Source organism: Phyllostomus hastatus, unplaced genomic scaffold, assembly GCF_019186645.2.
Source record: "Phyllostomus hastatus isolate PE091 unplaced genomic scaffold, TTU_PhHast_1.1 phas_contig_150, whole genome shotgun sequence".
Classification (NCBI taxonomy): domain Eukaryota; kingdom Metazoa; phylum Chordata; class Mammalia; order Chiroptera; family Phyllostomidae; genus Phyllostomus; species Phyllostomus hastatus.
Genome location: NW_025333611.1, coordinates 30,429,236 through 30,448,326, shown reverse-complemented (window position 1 = coordinate 30,448,326; position 19,091 = coordinate 30,429,236). Strand labels below are relative to the sequence as shown.

General features: G+C 52.6%; 1 protein-coding gene across 3 annotated transcripts in view; it reads right to left on the bottom strand.

Annotated features, from left to right (window-relative positions):
* The window catches only part of SPOCK1 (SPARC (osteonectin), cwcv and kazal like domains proteoglycan 1), a 457,538-nt gene that overhangs the window by 61,939 nt on the left and 376,508 nt on the right, over positions 1 to 19,091 (bottom strand). For all 3 annotated transcript variants that reach the window (XM_045829505.1, XM_045829487.1, XM_045829496.1), the window contains one exon: positions 13,687 to 13,801. In XM_045829505.1, the coding sequence (XP_045685461.1) occupies positions 13,687 to 13,801 (115 nt within the window). The remainder of the gene's footprint in view (positions 1 to 13,686; positions 13,802 to 19,091) is intronic.

Sequence of the window (19,091 nt, the reverse complement as noted above, 5' to 3'; positions counted from 1 at the left end):
CACACTCTAACGTGACCCTAACGTGGGCTCCTCAGGAAAGCAACGCTGTCATTTACTCCATTAGGTCACAAAAAAAGAAAGTTAACATACATGTAAGCAGTACTTTTGAAAACAGAAGTCTGGGTTCAGACCATAGCCATTTGTCAGATGCGTGACCTTGGGCAACCGGAATGCACAGAGGTCCTTTTTCTCATTTTAAAAATAAAGATAGCAGTACCTCCCATCACTGGGCTTTCAAGATTAAGTGGAAACACATGTGTTTTGCACAGTGTCTAGCACTGTGGCAGCTATTTCTTAAAATTTACATTGGAAAGAAGAAGATAAAACGCCCACTATCTCCAGGTGAGATTGAAGATCCAAAACGATAAGATGAAATAACTCCGAATGATTTCCGACTTGAAAGAAATAATCATTCTAACAAAGACGGAAAACAGATTTCATTCATCGAAAGCACTCCCAAACATCAGCTCTCGAGTCAGAGGCGAGGCAGGCGCTGCGGGAGAGACAGGAGCCAACGCCAGGCGTTTCCTGGGAGACGCACGGGGAGGGCGGGGCCTCGCTTCAAGATAGAGCAACTTCACCGCCTCATTCTCAATACTTCGCAAATTACTTTGTAAAGCCAATCTAAATCCCATTTTCTGAAAGTTTTTGAAAGTGATTTTAAATATCATCTGGGAGAACAGGTAAGAAGAGCCGTGAAAAATTTGAAAAAGAGGATAACGATGTCAGATGAAAAGATGGATGATGACAGAGCAAAAATGATTAAGAAAGCAGGCCATTAAAACCCCCTACAGTCCCAGTTCTCTTTGAGTACTGTAGAATAATTACTAGATTGACTAAAACAGTATTTTTCAGCCCAGGGTCACAAACCACGAGTGCGGCATGAACATAACTTTGTCAACTGTGAAGGGCAGTGGCGCGGAAGGGAAAACCCCACCTACCACCGTCGGGAGGGAGAAAGCCACCCTCCCGGCTGTCAGACCGGCTTGCAGTGTAAGCTGCTCCTTCCATTCAAATGCCACTGGCCTAATGTGCCCAACATGAAAAAGTCAATCCACAAAAGAATAAAATGAAAACACAGGTGAACTCTTTACCTGGCCTCGGGGTGGGTAAGAGATTTCTAAATATACGTCAAAGCCAGACACTGCAGAAGAATGAATAATCCTGAATGGACAAAACACCAAAACCTCAGTCTATCAGAAAACACCATTAAAGGCAACAAATTAGGGGGGAAATGTGAAATACGTATGATGGATTCATTCCTTTAATATGGAAAACAATCACTTGTGAATTATTGAGAAAAAGACCAACACCCTAAAAGTAAAAGCATATGAAGCAATTCAGAAAGAATTATAAATAGCCAATGTACATGAAAAATAAAGAAGTTAAACCTCTGGTGTAATCAAAGAAATAAAAAATCAAACTGTGACAGAGGCGGGCAGTTCCTCCCAAGATCCATTTTTCCACTTTTCTTTAGCAATAAGAACCATAATTTTTAGCTGGCTCATTGCTTTTCAGCTTAAAAGTTTACGTTCCCCAGCATGCAGGCAGGACTGTACTGGACTCACACCAAATTCAGACTGAGTTGGCCGTTGAGAAGAGAGCAGAACTGTATACAAACTCACCTCCACCTTCCCTGCTGTCTGGCCTACAGAGGGACCGGCTGGAGCTCTGGCCCACACGCTGGCCCACGCGCTGGCCCACGAGGCCGTACGCTAAGTTCTCAGAGTAGCCGGGTGGAGAGATCTGGAGAACTGAGAGGCCGCATTCCAGCCTGGGACTTCCTACCACTTGCCTTATTTTGTATTAAAATAATGTAAACCTCTTTTGCTTACTCTACTGTTATTTGAGCACTAGAATTTTGATTATGTACCACTGAGCCAAAACCCAACTAATAAAAGAAACTTTTTTCCTAACCCACGCAGTAGAAAATTCTTTTAAAAATTATAGTATATTCAGCCCTGTCCAGATGGCTCAGTTGGTTGGAGCATCATCCCATACATCAAAAGGCTGTGGGTTCGATCCCCAGTTGGGACACATACAGGAGATAACTGATCAATGTCTCTCTCTCTCTCTCTCTCTCAAATCAATAAACATATTTTCTGGTGAGGATTTAAAAAATTACTGGGTCCAAAGATGGTAAGTATCTCATAATATTGCTTATGGTACATATTTTCTGAAAGAAATGCTGCCAGTAAGCAACAAAAGAGTTACAATATGCATATCCTTTCACTCAGAAGTTGTACTGCTAGTAACATATCCTATGAAAATAATTAGACACGTGCAAAATTAATACATAGTGATGTTCCTGAAAGCGGTGTTTGCAATAATGAAAAATCAGGGAGAACCTAACTGCTCACTAGAGGACCAGGTATAGAAATTATAGAACGTTTGTAGAATCAGACAGCATGCAGCCTTTAAAACTCAAGTTTTAAAAGAATAATTGATGGTAAGGGAATAGAATATTTTAAGTACTATTAAGGTAAAATAATAAAGATTTTAAAGAAGTATATAATTATACTCAGTCTGCAAAAGACTGGGTACTTTTAAATGTTCTGTAACAAACATGTATAACTCCTACAGTTTTTTTTAAATTTTTGAGTTAAAAATTTGTATGTATCTCCTGTCACTCACCATGTACCTGTCTCCTCCAGCTAGGTGGCTCCTTCTGCTGAACTCCATGCACAGCACGTCCCAGTCCTGCGTGCCCAGCTGGTCTGCACCATGGAACAGCCCTCTGCTCCCTGGCCAGTGGTCTTTGCAAGGGGGTTGATCCCTGACACACAGCTGTGCTTCGCTGTGGGCCAGAGGTTCCCACTCTGGGCCAATCCAAGCCCCTGAGCCTGGTCCTGGGAACTACAGCTCCTGAGACACTCAGCCTGTCTAGTGCCACTCTGGGTGATGCTCTGGAGGCCATCATGGGTCTCTCTCCCCTAGACACCAAGGTGCCACTGTCCCTGACTCTGCAGGAGCTCCTGGCCTCACACCAATGCCACCTGTCTCTAAGTCAACGCTCTTTGAAAGGGTGTGCTCCGTATCCATTAGAAAATGTGTTCAGCTGCAAATAACAGAAACCTGTCTGGTGGCTTCTCCAGATGTCAGTTTATCAAAGGATCCAAAATGTACTACTGTGTCCACATTTTAAGTGAGTTGCCTTGTCCCAACCACATGAAATGCAGCCCAGGTCTTCCGACCGTGCAACTAAAGCATCAGGTTGAAACGACCACAGAGCACTCAGGAAGCAGTAAAATGCCCTTAGGGCCCTAGACTGGTAAACCCAACACCAAAAAGGAGGGCGAACAGCCCAACTCTAGACAATCATCCCCTTGGGACATCAGTGAGCCCCACAGGCAGACAGGCGAACAACGTATTATTGATGGATTTAGTGTTCAGAGTGCTTGCCATCCTCCTTAGGGGAGAGAGAGCACAGGACCTGGGCATAGAATAGGAATTTTAAAAATGCTGGGCTGATAGGTGGATGGGTGGATGGGTGGATGCGTGGATGGATGGATGGATGGATGGACAGACGGATGGATGATAAGTAGATGGAAGCATATTACTCACTACCTACAGTCTCAATCACTGCCCTCAGTTTTAGAAAACAAAACAAAACAGCTGTCAGAGTGCTGCCTTGTGCCTTAGGTTTCAACTTTAAACAGGGCATAGCAACCTTCAGCAGCAAGGTACGTGAAGTCACAGGTCAGTTTTACTTTCATTCACTCTACTTTTCCTGAACAGGCGAGTGCCCCATTGGGCACAGACGCAAACAGTATTTAATACTACTCCTCAACACACAACTGTACCATTCTCGTACCAGAAGCTCTCAACCCAAACGAGAGCACACTCTTGCTGGTTCCAGGTACTCCCTCCTCCGCCTACACATGTTCTCTGTATTCTCGTGAGAGCCTGAGGAAACACCAACAGAGTGTTCCATCCCAAAGGATACTCCACCTCTGTCATCAAGGCAGAAACACTCGTTTCCTAAGACACCATGAGCCTTCTTCCTAAGTCAGGGAGGAAGGATACAGAGAGAGAGACCTGCCTGCACCCAGTTTGGGGGGTGCCAACTGCTCCCAATCCAAAGGAGCCAGAAACACACACGGCACTTATGTCCCAGCCTGAGGTCAAACCCCAAAATGACCAATGCCAGGAAGGCCAGAGATGGCATCTTTGAACCACTGAACCTGCCTCTTCACCTAGAGATCTGGTCCACCTTCAACACCCAACCTTTTCAAGGGCTCTGACCGCCACCAGCTCAGGTACACGTGACAGCGTTGAAAATGGGAAGAGCCTCTACATTCCATCAGTTCATTCATCCCACAAATGATCAAAGACAGCCTGAGCTGTGCCACGCACTGGTCCATGCATACACTGAGCACGGGGCTCACAGCAGCCAGCAGTCTGCAGGGAAAGCTGTGGCAGGAGACCAGGTGGAGAGGGCAGGCTGGCAGGTGCACAATCCCAGACGGGAGCCTGGCAGGTGCAGCCACCCTTCAATACCTGAGGAGGCAGGTGGGGAGGGGGCTCTGGGGCAAGTGCAGGTGCCAGGTCCTGAGACCCGGGGAGAGCCAGCAGTAACCCCGACCCTGAAGGAACTGAGCCACAGGCTGGAATCCAGACAGATCAGGCTGAGAGAGGAAGGGGACACAGCGTGAGCCCCTGTGGGCCTGAAGCCTCTCTGGGGAGTAGCCTGGCTTAGGACAGAGTCTCCGAAACTCGAAGACTGGAGAGATGTGGGGACGCGGATCTGTACCTCTTCAGCCTCAATGCCAGTCAGGGTAGATATTTCATAGCAGTAGTAGCTCCCATTTTTAAAAAAGGCTTAAAAAAATACAGAAACTTAGCTTAAAGCCACTTTTTGAAAGTCACATTTTAAAAGTATCGCTTGGTCCTGTGCCTTGGTACATAATCGGAATTCTGATCAAACCCCCTGTCAGCACTAATTTTCTGGTCTTTGCCATTCAACTTGGTCTTTGCCATTCATCTGGGTCTGCTTTCACAGCATCTGCAGCCCTGCTTAGGTGCTTTCCAAAGCTGGGGCTCCACCACACCCCGTGCCCTGCCCCCACAAGTGATGTGCTGGAAAGGCACCCATTTAGGAGACTTGTGCCTGGACAAAGCATAGCCAAGCCAAGGAGACCAAGATGAATGGGTACTGTGGAGTGGGGCGAGGAGAGAGGCCCCAGTAACTGCTTTCTGGGGGTGCCCAAGCTGGGGTGGGATGGGGCTGGTTCTTACACAGAGCCTTGTGCATGGTGAACGGTGAACATGGTCAAGGAGGAGGAGGAAGGGCCTGCCCCACCGCCACTGGCCACTGAAAGCTGGGGTTCTCCCACTCTGCAGACCCTAGGTCTCCTCCGCCCCATCACCACGCCTCGCCTCCCAGCCCTTCCCCTGAATGGTTCCGACGCTGCTGCTCCTCCTGCTGTGTACACAGGTCTGCCTTCTCTTGCCACAGAGCAGGAGGGGCCCCAGATGCCCTTCTCCTGGGATCAGGCCAGAAACGCAAGGCTTTGCCCTTGTGACACCAGAGTGAGTTGGAAACGTCTCAGGTCCCTCAGACTTGAAGAGATCTGGCTCGCTGTCTTGTTCTGGTTTGGGCTGCACTCCCCCAACCCCCAGCTGGGCATCTATTACCACCTCCGTTGTTGTTCTATATTCTTCAAGTTAAAGAATCAAAGTGACATTCCTGCCTCCTTCATGCCTAATCATCACAATCATCATTATCGCCAAGCTCACACAGCTACGTTTTTTGAACTCCACCTTTATTTCTACAGTTACATTCGAGCTGACTTCATGATGACACTTTGTCCCTGCCCCTCCCCCTACCCGCACCCTCCCCACGGGCCCAGGCCCGCACTGCAACCCCTGGATCTAGGGAGAGGACTCCGGTATTTTACAGAGCAGCTGGCTTTGTGCGATGGCAGTCATTTGTTTTCTTTCAATTATAATTTCAATTTATTTTTTATTGTAATGCTGTCTTTTCACAGCAATAGATAGCAGGGCAGTGGAAGAACAGTAAACTTCAGGACAGATTACAAATGAACTTTTATCTTTGAGGAGCTAAGTCGGAAACTGGCGGCTATCAGAAGAGCATCCTGTGGTCATGAGCGATGAGCCCATGTCGGCGTCCTGATAAACTTCTGACAACTGAGTGTGCTCACAGAAAGAAAGGAGAACATTCCGAGGGCGTTCTCTCCCCTTAGAGAAACTCCATCAGGGAGGGCTGTGTTATCAGGGAAGGCATGCGTTCAGTGAGTGCTAAATGAATGCTTGGAATTAGTTTAAAGTGTGTGAGTGAGTGAGTGAGTGAGTGTGTGTGTGTCTCTGTTTCCAAAGGAAGACCTCGGAGAAGGAGACAGAAGGATGTGATGGTAACAGCACTGGTTCTGGGAGAGGCCCCGAACTCCTGCTCTCTCATGTACAGCTGGGTGGCCTCGAGCACTGACACGCTACATAAGACCGCACGTCTTCTTGTCAGCAGTGGAAGCGAAGTTACGTGGTTGCCAGAAGAATCAAACATACAATGAAGTGCACGGCGCAGTTCACACACTAAGAATCTTATACAGATTACCTCCTGTCAAAATAATTCTTTTCTTTGGCGGGAGGGGGCATTTTCAATGTTGTAAACCCTGGTACATTCATATAATAGACAACCCTTTAAAAAGAATGAGGTAGACTCACTCCACTTTTGACAATTACTCAGAATCCACACAAAAAGCCCTCATTAACTCCCATTCTAGTTGGGTGAGACAGACAATAAACAAACAGGTAAACAAGTAACGGATCGTAAACAAGTAAACGAGGTAAACAATCTAACGGATTAGAAGGTGAGAAAGGGTGAGGAGAAAGGTCAAGGTGAAAAGGGGGATAGAAGTGCTGAGGGGGTTCAGAGAGGACCCTGTTGTGCAGAGATTTCAAGGGGGTGAGCTGGGCAGATGTCTGGGAAGACTGTCCAGTGGGGGCGGGGGTGTGGGCACAGAGCCCAGTGGTGGGGGGCGGGACTGACGGTGCTGAGAGACCCCCCAGAAGCCCGTGTGCCCAGAGCTGGGCAGGCAAGCGGTGCCCCAACAAATGGGGGACAGAGACAGAACAGGGGACCCAATCACGATGAGCCTTGATCACAGTCTACAGAATTACTGTGTTCAAGAGAGAAAGAAGGGGCCAGGAGATCAATTAGGAAGCCATTCACATAAAAGATGAGGATGTCTTGGACCACAAGGGAGGCAGAGGTGGTGAGAAGAGAAAATATTTGAGAATCAATTTGAAAGCTGAGGCAACAGGATTATACGTGGCATCTGAGAAAAAGAGGGTTTTGTTGTGGTTGTTTTACTCCAGCAAATCGAAGTAAGGAGCTGCCATTAATGAAGAAGGTGAATGCTGCAGGAGGGAGATGCAGATTTGGGGGAAGACCAGGAGCTTCATTTTGGACATGTTAAGCCTGATCTGCCTATGGGTGTCCAAACAGAAACACAGAGTAGTCACTTCACATTTAACTGCAGAGTTCGAGGTAGCGGCGTGATAGGGCTGGCGAGAAAGAGGGGACAGACAGACAGACGGACACAGATCCGCGTGTGCGCACATGAAAACACATCTACGGCATATAAAAGAGGCAGGGCACAGAACAGTACAAGACGAGTCTGGTTTTGGATGAGTAAAGTTTAAACAGTACATTTTTAGGATATGTGTGTCAAAAGCTTATTGGAAGTCTATGTAACAAAAAGCTAATGGAACTGGGAGTATGAGACACTTTGCCACAACATCTGGATGTTATATAAGAATATACTAATTTATTAATTAAAAATGACAGCAGGAGCAGAGAACTGTTTGGGCAAACCGTTAAAGCCATTAATCTCTGGCACAAACCTCTCTCCCTGCTCTAGACTCCAGTTATGACGGTGGCCACCCTGCCTCAGTTTACCCTTCTTTCTTTGCACCTTTAGCTTTTCCCAATCAGCGGGCATCAAGCAGGCTTTGGATGACCAGGAGAACCTGTGTCTGCTTTGCAGAGCAGAATTCACAGACACGGAAGAACCTGAGTTCAAAGCCAAAGGCAAACGCCCTGATGAGTAAGGTTTTCTTCCTCCAGCAGTTGCCAATTCAATTATGAAGCTTTTTTTCTTTTTATGTAATGACATTTGGAATAACAAAGCTCTAAAAATTAAATGTTCCTTTACATGTTTAATTTCTGACCATAATGTCATACTGAATAATCAGTGAATGCAGCTGAATGGGCATGGAAAGATTAATATAAACTGCTTTTAAATTGCAAGTTTGCCAGCCTGGAGGCTGAAGCCTGCTCCACAACAGGCCTTAGAGAAACACTGTTCTTCCCTGGATGCAAAGATAAATCTCCATTTTGCCGGGAGCCTCTGCAGCAGGATTCTTTTAGGATTTTTCCATTGAGATGTTACAGCCACGAAGAACTCTTCATCCTGTCTCTCTGGCACCACCTCCTGTTCCCATTTAAGCACATTTCCCCTGTTCCGCTTGTGATAACTAATGGAATTAGGCAACCGGCTGTCAACCCAGGATGCCGTTCCCCAGGATCTAGCCCTCGGGTCAAAATCACCATTTGAGAAAAGAAAGCCAGTGTAGGCTATTTTCCTACTGTTCCACTCACGCGGCTGGAGGGAAGCTGTCACTCCCTGTTCGGCTGGCCCGGCTGGACAGGTAGGGGGACTCTGTCCTCCCCTGCCTGGCCTGGCAGGGCCCCGCCCAGCTCCACCTCCCGGCCCAGGCCCAGTGGGGAGGGCCTACCACTCCACAGCCTTCTCCAGAATCTGGGGTTGACTGGTTGGGCCCACATCCTTTCTCCAAACACTAATCTTTCAGGGAAAGAAGCAACAGAAGCAAAGGAGGAGCTGTCCTTGGAGACCACGCTATCCACCACACTATCCTCTCTACTTCCTCCTTAAACATCAGTCAGATCATTGCTGGTGTGGGGAGCACAGTGACATTCTCTACGTCAAGATCCAGGCCAGTGACATCAGGCCCTGGAGAAACGGAATCTAACTCCCACCTCACTCAGCAGCAGACGTCTCCAGGCCGTAGGCGGCACCCCGACCCCAGGTGTGCGTGGCGGCAACAGAGGCACCAACCAGGCTGGGAGGGCAGAAGCCCAGGTTCCACGCCAGCTCTGCCATGGGCAAGACTCCTGCTCCCAGGGGGTCTCCAGTTTCCTGTTGTGGAATTTAGGGGCTGAGCAAGGATCACCAGTGGTCCAGCTCTTTCCTGGAGACGCACTTGAACATGGCAAAGCATGAACATGGAGTCACTGTATGGGAGGTGGGCGGCCTTGCCCACCTGGCCTTCCCTGGTCCTCATGGGGAGCCTGAGGCCCCTCAGGGGACACAGTGGGCCCTGCAACATAGTGTGGATGAAGAGCAGTGAGATCTTCCTTCGTCGGCCATCCTACAACCACAAAGTCTCACCTCAGTGTTCGTGGAGCGAGGCCAGCGGAAGCGGTCTGTCTGTCTCTGAAAGGGAAGGGAGGCCGGGCAGCGACAGGCTCCGGTCTGGGCGGGCAGAGGTGCTGGCTAGTTTAAAAATGTATCTTAGAGACACTAATTGTGAGAGTCCTCGGTTTTCCCCTTAGGTTTCCAACCACTGTGAAGAAATCAGGGAAAAGTGCCTCAGACATGCCTCACACTCCTCCTCGGTGGGCGGGAGGGAAGGCTGCGGCGGCAGCAGCAGCAGCAGCAGCACCGGAGTGAGAGTTAACGTCAGATAAGAGAAGTGACTGCACCGGGCTGCCTGTCGGGTGCTGGGAACACCGTGAGAAAATGGGGGCTCCTTCCGGGCAGACTGTTAGAGCACAGAGACCTGGGCTTAGCACGAGAGTTCAACTTCTCTCCCTCCTTCTAATATTTTTTTGACAATTATTACTCTATATTCTTGAGGCTGGATTGGTATCACAGAGATGAGAGAGAAAAAGCAATTAAGTAACTTGCCCAAGGTCTTGAGGTAATTGAGAGGCGTGAGAGGAAATCTTCAGTCCTATTAAAAGGTACCCACGTCTCCAGGGGCCTCATCGAAGGAGAGGTGCCAAAAAGAACAAAGGGACGAAAAAACTCAACCACTTTGTTTTCTTAAAGCTGGGACCAGAGACTTCTGATTGGCGAGAGCTGGGTTTGCTGTAATTCAAAAGGCCAAAGGCTGGAAGAGGCAGGCTGAGCTCCACGATTCGGAAGGAGGGAGTCTCCCGGCCCCGCCCTCTCATGTCCTGGACACTCCCGGCCTTGCTCTCTCACACCCTGGACACTCCCATGCACCACCGATCAAAGCTGGGGCTCCTGGAAGTGACATTTTGGGAAGGATAGGGCAGGGGCAGGTGAGCCGCTAGGAAAGGTTCTGTTCACCGCTGTTCTCCCCGTCTGCGCCCCAACTCCGGGTCCTGGGCAGGGAGGAGGCGTGAGTGAAGCCCCAGACAGGACGAGGGCCCCTGCAGACCCCTGCAGTCCAACCCCAGCAAGCCCCGTCCCACTCTCCTCTGCACAGACCAGGAACGGTGGCCCGGCAGCTCCAAGGAGAAAGGGCCTGGGATGGCAGCCTCTCCAGGGTCCGTCTGTGCTCACTGAAGGGCATCCTCAGGTTTCCCATGGCCTTGAAGGGGTCAGGGAGGGGCCGTGAGAAGACTAGTGCCCCAGGGAGAGCAGGACACAGAAGAAAGAGGCTCAGCGTGACCTCACAGACACAGGGAGCAGATGGCACAGGCGGGGCGGGCTCTGGGGGCAGCTAACTGGGGAGGGCCACAACTCCAGAGTGAGCCTGACAGTGCCAGGGGCCGGCAGCTTCCTGCTGCAGCCCAGCTCCCTGGCGCCCGCCCACACCCTGCTTTCTAGAATTTTGATACAATCCTGATTTGACGGAACTGACCAGGAAGTGACTGTTAATACCTTCATTACCAGGTGGAGACAAATGAAATATCATAATAACAATGCCACATGTTGACACACCGGCACCCGTTGTGAGACTATGAGACGCCATTCCTGCACGAGGCACAGAGACAAGACTGCTCCTGACACCGCCCAGAGCCCCGCGTGTCTGGCCCAGGTGGAGCCTGCCCACCTCTGCCTGCAGCCCTGGGGGGCAGCCGGCAGGGCAGGGGGTGGGCTGCACAGTCCCTCCCCCTCCTCCCTCCATTCCCACTGCTGAGTGGCCAAGAGGAAGCTACCTTCCATTTCACGGCTGGCCTGCCCACTCACCCTGTCTATGATCCTCTCCCTCCCAGGTGCTTCAGCCCCAGCTCTGTGCACCCTGCCTGTCACAGACCCCATGAGAGCTGCATGGAAAGAAGGGTTGAATCGAAGGGGAAGGTCCACCTTCCCTTGATTGATTTCGTCCAGGCCAAATGCTGTTAATTTAATCATTTCCATAATGACCCCAGGGACTCATCAATGGCTGCTCTGCCCATGACATGTCCCTACCCTCCCAGGGAAACTCCGATCAAATCCATATGAAAAAGCTAGGCAGTACACCCTGGTAGGGGATTATACTCTCCTGCATCATGTACGATACTATTGGATGTGTCATGAATTAACTGCAGCCATTCAGTCTTGTCCACAGGCAGTTTCTGCTCCCCCTCATGCTTACAGAAAACCTTGGCTGTCTGTGACAGCCCGGAAATGGAGTCTTTAAGCCAGGAGGGCAGCCTCGGAGCCTCACGGAGAGAACTCCACCAAGTTCGATCGGTGAGTCATGCTGGCGGGCTCGTCGTCTCGGGCTTCTTGGGGGTGCTTCCCAGACACCTGCCAGAGGGCACTGGAGACCGAGTGTGGAGCTCCGGGGCTCTGCCAGAGGCAGGCGCCGTCCAGAAGGCAATCTGGTGCCCCGGGAGCCAGCGGAATGAGAAATCACCGTACACTGAAGGACTGACGAGGGGATACAGCGTGGGTTACTTGGTCTGGAGCGGTGTTGTTACCATTTTTGTCGTTCTCATTCCTGACAGGTGCACGGGGACATCGTTTCTCTTTCTTCCTGATGCAGCTCTAGCAACAAACATTCTGGAATGAACACCTTCCATCGGGGCTCCTGTGCCACCCAAGCTCTCAGAACACAGGGGCTGCAGCTGGCTGAGTCTCTACTTCTAATGGCAATGTGGTCACTCACACCGGTCATCTCACACTCAGTAAAAATTTGTTCCAATGTTTACCACACTGAATAGACGGGCAGTCAAGGCCATGCCTGGAGTGTCACATTTGAGAGTGACTCTCACTCAGGTAGGACAAGGCCACCATTAAGAAGCAAGAGCTGCGCTGCCTTCAGAGAACCACAGCGCCCTCCCAGAAAACTGGTCTGTCCCCTCGTCATGATGAGTCCGGCAACCTTAGCGGAGCCGGTGCCCTTGAGGGGTGATGCATGCACCCCACTGACAGGTGCCACGGGCAGGGTGGCGGGGTGGGTTCCTTGGTGTGGTGTCCGTGCCTCAGAATACAAGAGTAGACATAAGCAGCAAACAATACACCTCGAATAATAGAGGCCGTTGAATCTTCCTAAGAAAATCCTCAACAGTTCTCCAGGCGGAAGGTGATTGTCCAAACCTGCATTTGCTCACCCCACAGGGCTTTCTGTCCATGCTCCGATGAGGGTCGTGTGTACTAATCAGCACTCCTTACTGCAGTTACATGAATGAATCAGCCCACCACACAATGCGATAAGCTTTTTGGTAATCAAGAGTGAGCACTCTGTGGGGATTACTTGTGATCACAGCGCCTTGTGGTTTACAGTGTCCCTCCACATTCTGAGTTAAAGCTCCCGGAGGGCCCTTCCAAGTCCCCACCAGGAGCAGATGTGGACTTGAGCATCACCCATGCGCCCTGGAAAGGACGATGTGACAATATGACTGAACAAGAGGTGAATGGATTACACTCACACCCTGTTCATCCTCCTCCACTACAAACAGAAGACACTTTAGGAGACGAGTGCATGCGTGTGCACACACACACGCACACACACACAGGGGCATGTAGTGTTTTCCGTGGACTAGCCAGCTACCACTGAGAAAGCCCAGGCCCACAGAGGGCAACTTCTATCTTGGCTCTCACTAAGGAAGCCTCAAGAAGGAGCCGAGACCAGTGGGACGACACCACTCTCCGCCCACCACAGAAACACCCGCAGAAGCCCAATCTCCCCATCCCGCCCAGCCGGGGAGAGGAGCCGCCGCCCCCCGGGAGGGTGCCCTCCTTTCCTGTGTCCCCTGGCCCTGGGCCGCCTTCCAAGTGGAATACATTAACACAGAAACGCTGGGGCGGGGTGGGGGGAGGGTTGTAATCCGCACCTTCATGACATCTCTGCAGTCCCTGTTCTGAAGTTTGGCCTTGAGAAGTTCAAAGGACTTAGATACCAGAGCTCAAGGAAGACCAGGACGTACCCCAGGGCAGGCCCTAGTCTCAGATGCTGAAAAGCCTGCCCTTCCTACACTGCAGCCAATTTAACCTCTCAGAGAATCGACTGCTTAGTGCTTGAACTTATCTTGGACTAACAGAATTAATTGCAAAGATTCTCCACTTTTCTTATCAACGGAAGCTGAAGGCAGTTCAGCTGAAGGGTCCCTAAACGAGCCCCCCTGGGTGACGACAACTTTGACTGATGCCACGTTGCTGACATCCGGGCAGAGCCCGGCCAGGCCGGCCCTCCCTGACCGCTCGGCCCTGCTTCAGGGGTTCCCCTGCAATGCCCACTCACCGTTCTTCTCGGCCTTGTGTTTCAGTGGCTCAGGCTCCGGGAGACACGGGCAGGGCCCATCGCAGAGGGTGGTGAGGCTCTTGCCGGTAGAACAGGCGTGGAACTCCATCTTGCACTGCAAAGGAGAGACAGGACAGGCCTGAGGGATGCCGCCGTGCGGACCCCTGCCCGGCTCCCGGAGGGGACAGCCCGCGCCTCTCTGACCACAGACAGGTGCGCGGGGCACGGCAGCCATGATGGAGAACAGAGGAGTCTGTCTCAGTTACAGACCTGAATGACGGCCCCTGAATGAGAAACGTCTCTCCAGATGCACAGTGTAACATCCAAAAACACTGCAGAAGCACTGGGAGGCTGACTGGAATAAAGGGCAAACTCAACTCTAACTGTTAACAAAGGTATTAGTCTGAAACAACATCTCGGAATCCCACAGGCTCCGCCAAGACCAGCCCCCCACCGACCACAGAGGCTGCTTCTCCTCCTTTCCTTGTCCTGCGAGGGAAGCTCCGCCCACAGAGTCCCTGGTCCCTCGGCTGTCCCACCCTTTTCCTGGGGAACAAGAGGAGTCGACACTTTCGTTCCTACCACCCAAAACCTAAGTGTACACAGCCTCTCCCTGCGGAGGTCGCCTGCGGTTGCCTAACTAGCCTGTGACTGGTGCAAACATCCCCGGATCCTCAGATTCATGATCGAAGCCCAAGGCAATGCATACACTCACCAACCCTTTCCCAGTAACAGTTTCTCTAGTGTTTTGGCCACTTTCAGCCAGCTCTTCACTCCTGAGTCTCAACTGTTCAGAACACAAGCAGGAAAGAAGGGTGTTATTCCCAAGGGGAAAAGACCACAACAATTAACAGTCTTTTTATTATTCTCACATTGTGGAGTAACAAAGTGAAGCTCAGAGAGGTTAAGCAAGGGAAGGTCAGGACACTCGAATGGCCGGAGCCAGGGTTCACGGCCCCATGGGCTGAGCATCTCTGGGACTCACATGGCGGTTTCTGCCATGTGGACGGGCTCTGAAGCCAGCACTGCGCTCTGGGGCTGCTGGCCTGGATCCTCTGAGCTGTCTGCGAGTCCCCCCTCCATTACTGTGGCGGTCCCAGGACTGAAGTTTCATCAGTCTTCTGCCGAGGCCCAGGGCGTCAGGACCGTGTTTGTGGCTGGTGGGGGTTCAAAGGCAGAGCAGATAGCAAATTCACCCTCTGCGCCTGCCGCTCTTATCAGGTGCCACAGGGAATCTCTCAAAAGAAAGAAAAAGGAGATACAGCCACTGCCCTTGGAAAGCGCTAGTGTGTATCTTTGGAAAATGCCGGCAGCATTTGCAAAGCGGCACGCAGGGGTGTGGGTGAAGCTGGCTCATTATGGGAGGACCAGCTACTCAGGCCCCATGCCAGTTTCAAAGCGAGCAGCAAGTGCTCTCCACCTGGCGCTGCGTGCCCTGGAGTCACTCTCGGGCAACTCCACGGCCACCCACACGGCCCCTGCCGACCCCTGCCGGGAGAGGGCGGCAGACAGGCCTGCAGGTGCTGCCAGCTTCCTCTTCATGCAAAACTGCCTTCTGTGCCGATCTGTGAGGTGTCTGCTGTGTGCCCACTGTGGCAACAGGAGGTGTGGGGCTGCAGGAAGGGAAGCCACGGCCTGGGCCTCCCACACCAACAACTTAATGAGGAAGGAAAACACCGTTCTTCTGAAGCCCCGAGGATGTGGCCTTGAGGCAAGGCAGACGTCTGTCTATGCAGGGATGCAGCAGGAAGGCGACCCGCAGGTGTGGGCACGCACACAGGCCGTCCGGGTGCACAGAGGATGAACCGAGGGGAATGCTGGGAGGCAGCTGGCGAGCCACCACCGTAAGCTCCATCACAGGCAGCGCAGCACACGCCCAGGCGCCCTGGGCCGGGTGAAGCTGCCGTGCCCACCCCACCGCCTCCTTTCCCGGGCTGGCTCTCTGGAATAACCCTCCATTTCAGACTGGCAGTCCTCCCACTATTTTGTCAATGGCATCTGTAAGCGAATTTAGGAGAAACTATTTTTTTTATGAAAGTGTATTTTATATAGTCAAATTTATTGTTTACTTACCATAAAGCCTTATCCCACTGTTACTGTAACTGCCTGTTTCTCTCAGTGACAGACTGTAAGACTGTCCCCCAGTGTTCTCCGGCCTCCCTGAAAGAGGGACCTCCACTTGGCTCCCTGCCCCGTGGGAAACGGGACTGCCCCTCCCCAGGGACACCCGTCCTGGCCAGTGGATCGTGAATGGGGTGACATGAGCCAGGCATGAGCAGCTGTTTTAACACCCACTGCTTGGTTTCACCGCCTCCCTTGCTCTTCTCTCTACGGTGAAAATGGCATGTGCCAGAATACGGCTGTTTCTGCCCGGGGCCCAGAAGGCATGGACTGAGCCGACACCGACCCACAGCTAAGGAGCAGCACACACAAGGACTTAATGCATGCCCTTGCGACCCACTCGTGTTTGTGGATCATTTGTTACCACAGTGTAACTTAGCTAAAGCTGATAAAACAGCGGACTTCCCAGCAGACCATGAAGTACTTCACACCTGGAGAAGGTCTTAGTCACTGCCTCGCCCCTGGCACGACAGTTCAGGAGCCGGGGCCCCGGCACAGGGTGGGTGTTCAGGAGGCACCACTGAGCCGTCGAGGCAGAACGAGAGGCGGCACCGTTCATTCCGCGGCTCTAACCCCTGCTCTGGCTGCCCGGAGCTGCCAACCCGGCGGCACAGAGCATGCAGGCGCTGGCGCTCAGCACTCGAGGCCCCGGCCACTCGCTCCGAGCCTCGCGTTCAGCGCTCTGCCGCTCAGGGCCCTGCTCACCCCAGTCTGGCCCTGGGGGCAGGGCCTAGTCCATCCACTTCCTCGATGCCCACAGCACCTGGGGGGCCGCACTGAGGGCCCCTGAGGACGGTCACTGCCGTAACTCGGCGTCCTCGGCTGGCCCCCGTGCCCCCTCTTCTGCACAGCTGCTATCACAGCTGGGTCTCCTCGCCGACCCATGAAGGTGCCGCCAGAGAAGATTGATCCGCACCAGTGAAAGCCCATGTTTCAAGGGCACAGATCTGCTTCTTGTCTTCTAGGACAATGTGTGGCATTTAAATGAGGCTCAAATGGCTGCCCTTCCACTTGTATCAAACTGAAAACATGCTAGGTAGAGGTACATATGTATGTAGTAAAAGCTACTTTAAAGGGGCGAGTGGTGACCAGTACCTTTAAGACAGGGGTTCCCTACAGAAAGGAGGCGGGAGGGTAGCCTTGGCCCACGGGACCACCGTGACATGGGGTATGGGGTGTGTCACGGGTGGGGTGTTGGAGTCCAAGGCTTTGTTTTGTTACGAGGCTCGGCAACTGATATAAATAATACATACATGTGGCCCTGGCCAGGTGGCTCATTTGGTTGGAGCATCATCTCATACACCAAAATGTTGTGGGTTCAATCCCCGGTCAGGGTGCATGTAGGAGGCAACTGATCAATGTTTCTCTCTCCTCCTCCCTCCCTCCCATCCCCAAATCAATAAACAGATCTTTGAGTGAGGATAAAAAGAATAATGCATGTATGTGTATGTACGAAATACTTTATGATAGAACATAAAAATGGTTTATAGGCTTCTCTCAAAGTGAGGTCCAAGCCACACCCACACCTCAGGGACACTGGTTAGGAGTGAGCGAGCGCCCGTGTGGACCCCTGGGGGCAGGGCCGAGGGCGCACAGCTCCCTGCCCCCGACTGTCGCTAGGCAGGGGCGCCGTGAGCTCCAGCCACTGACATCATTTGCATGTTCTCTCCCCACAGCATGCCCCTCAGCCCCGCCTGTGACTCACCCACCCACCGTCTTGCCCTATCCTCTCTCCCCCAGGGTCTTGCTGGGAAAGGACAGGTAAGAAGCCAAGAGGGGCTCACTGCCCCAGCTTTGCCCCGAGGGGCCAGAGGACTCTCAAAGCACAGGGCTTCTTGCTGGACAGGGCTGCACAGAGTGGTGGGACCTTCACCTTCACACCATGTGGGCACCTCGCACCAGGCAGCACCCTCTCCCCACCCACAGGGGACAGAGGGCCAGGACAGCCCTGGCCACCTACTCAAGAATCTTACCCACTTACACGAGGCTGGGCTTTGCCTCGTGTGCCCTGGCTGTGCCCACACAAGATCCTGACCACGTGGGGCAGGCAGGCTGCCCCTCAAGTCCAGGGCTGCCCAGGAAACGGGAGCCAAGAGGAGACGAGGTGCCCAAGCGACCCTTCCAGGGGCCGCGGTTCTGCTCCTGCTGTGAACGGGCACCTGACGGGGGCGGGGGGGTGGGGGGCTGTCTCCCACAGGAGGACGTGTGCAGCCTCCCTCGGGAAGAGGCGGCGGGGAGCAGACAGCGAGAAAGTGAAAGGATTCCCCCAGCACAGCGGTCTCCAACATTTTTGGCACCGGGACCGGTTTTGTGGGAGGCAATTTTTCCAGGGACCGGGGTGGGTGGGGAGGATGGTTTCAGAATGACTCAGGTGCTTTACATTCAACCTCACCTCCTGCTGTGCAGCCCCGTTCCCACCGGCCACCAACAGGTCTAAGGCCTGGAGGTGGGGACCCCTGCCCTAGAGGGACGTGGGGATGAAGAAGTAAGTGATCCCTCCAACACCACGGGGCCATCACTGAACCCTTCCCCGTTGGGCACCCAACGACAGGGTTCGGAGTCTCCCCACAGTGGGCAGGAGTGAAAAATGGCGAACGACAGATGGTGCTTCCTCCACAGGGGTGCTCCACAGCACTCGTCCACCACCCCGCCTGCCCCGCAGGCCCCACAGGCCCGAGGACTGAGCAGCCAGGGGCGCCCTTCGCAGACCCGCATCAGGGCAGCGTCTGCAGAGCTCCGGGCAAAGACCGCGGGCTGCCCCTGGCACTCACAGTCTGCAGCCTGGAGGTGGAAAAGCAAAAAAGAAGTGACGAAATGACATTCTTGGGAACTAATGAGGGGCACCCCTAAGTCCTCACAGTAGGGGAAAACAAGCCTTGGAGGATGTGAAGAAAGAGGAGGAAACGGTACAAACGTATTTCTTGTGGATTTGGAGTGGAGAGCCAGCCGACTTTGTGAAGCAGCCGGAGCTGGAGGCACACCCAGGGGTGCCTGCATCGGAAGGGGAGGAGGCACAGGGAGATGCCCCAGAGTCCCACTGGGAGGTCCCTGCTGCCTGTTGGGGGCGCCCTTTGGCCACAGACACAAGTGGGTCTGGCCTCCACTCTCCCTCCAGAGGCAAAAGCTTTGCACTTTGGGTTAAGAGTTGAATTACATGTCTCACGAGAGATGCTCTGAAGTCCAGACCCCCAGGACTTCAGGGTGGGGATCTAGAAACAGGGCCTCTGTAATGAAGTTTACACGAGCTCCTTAGGGCAGGCCCCAATCCCATGAGGTGTGCTTTG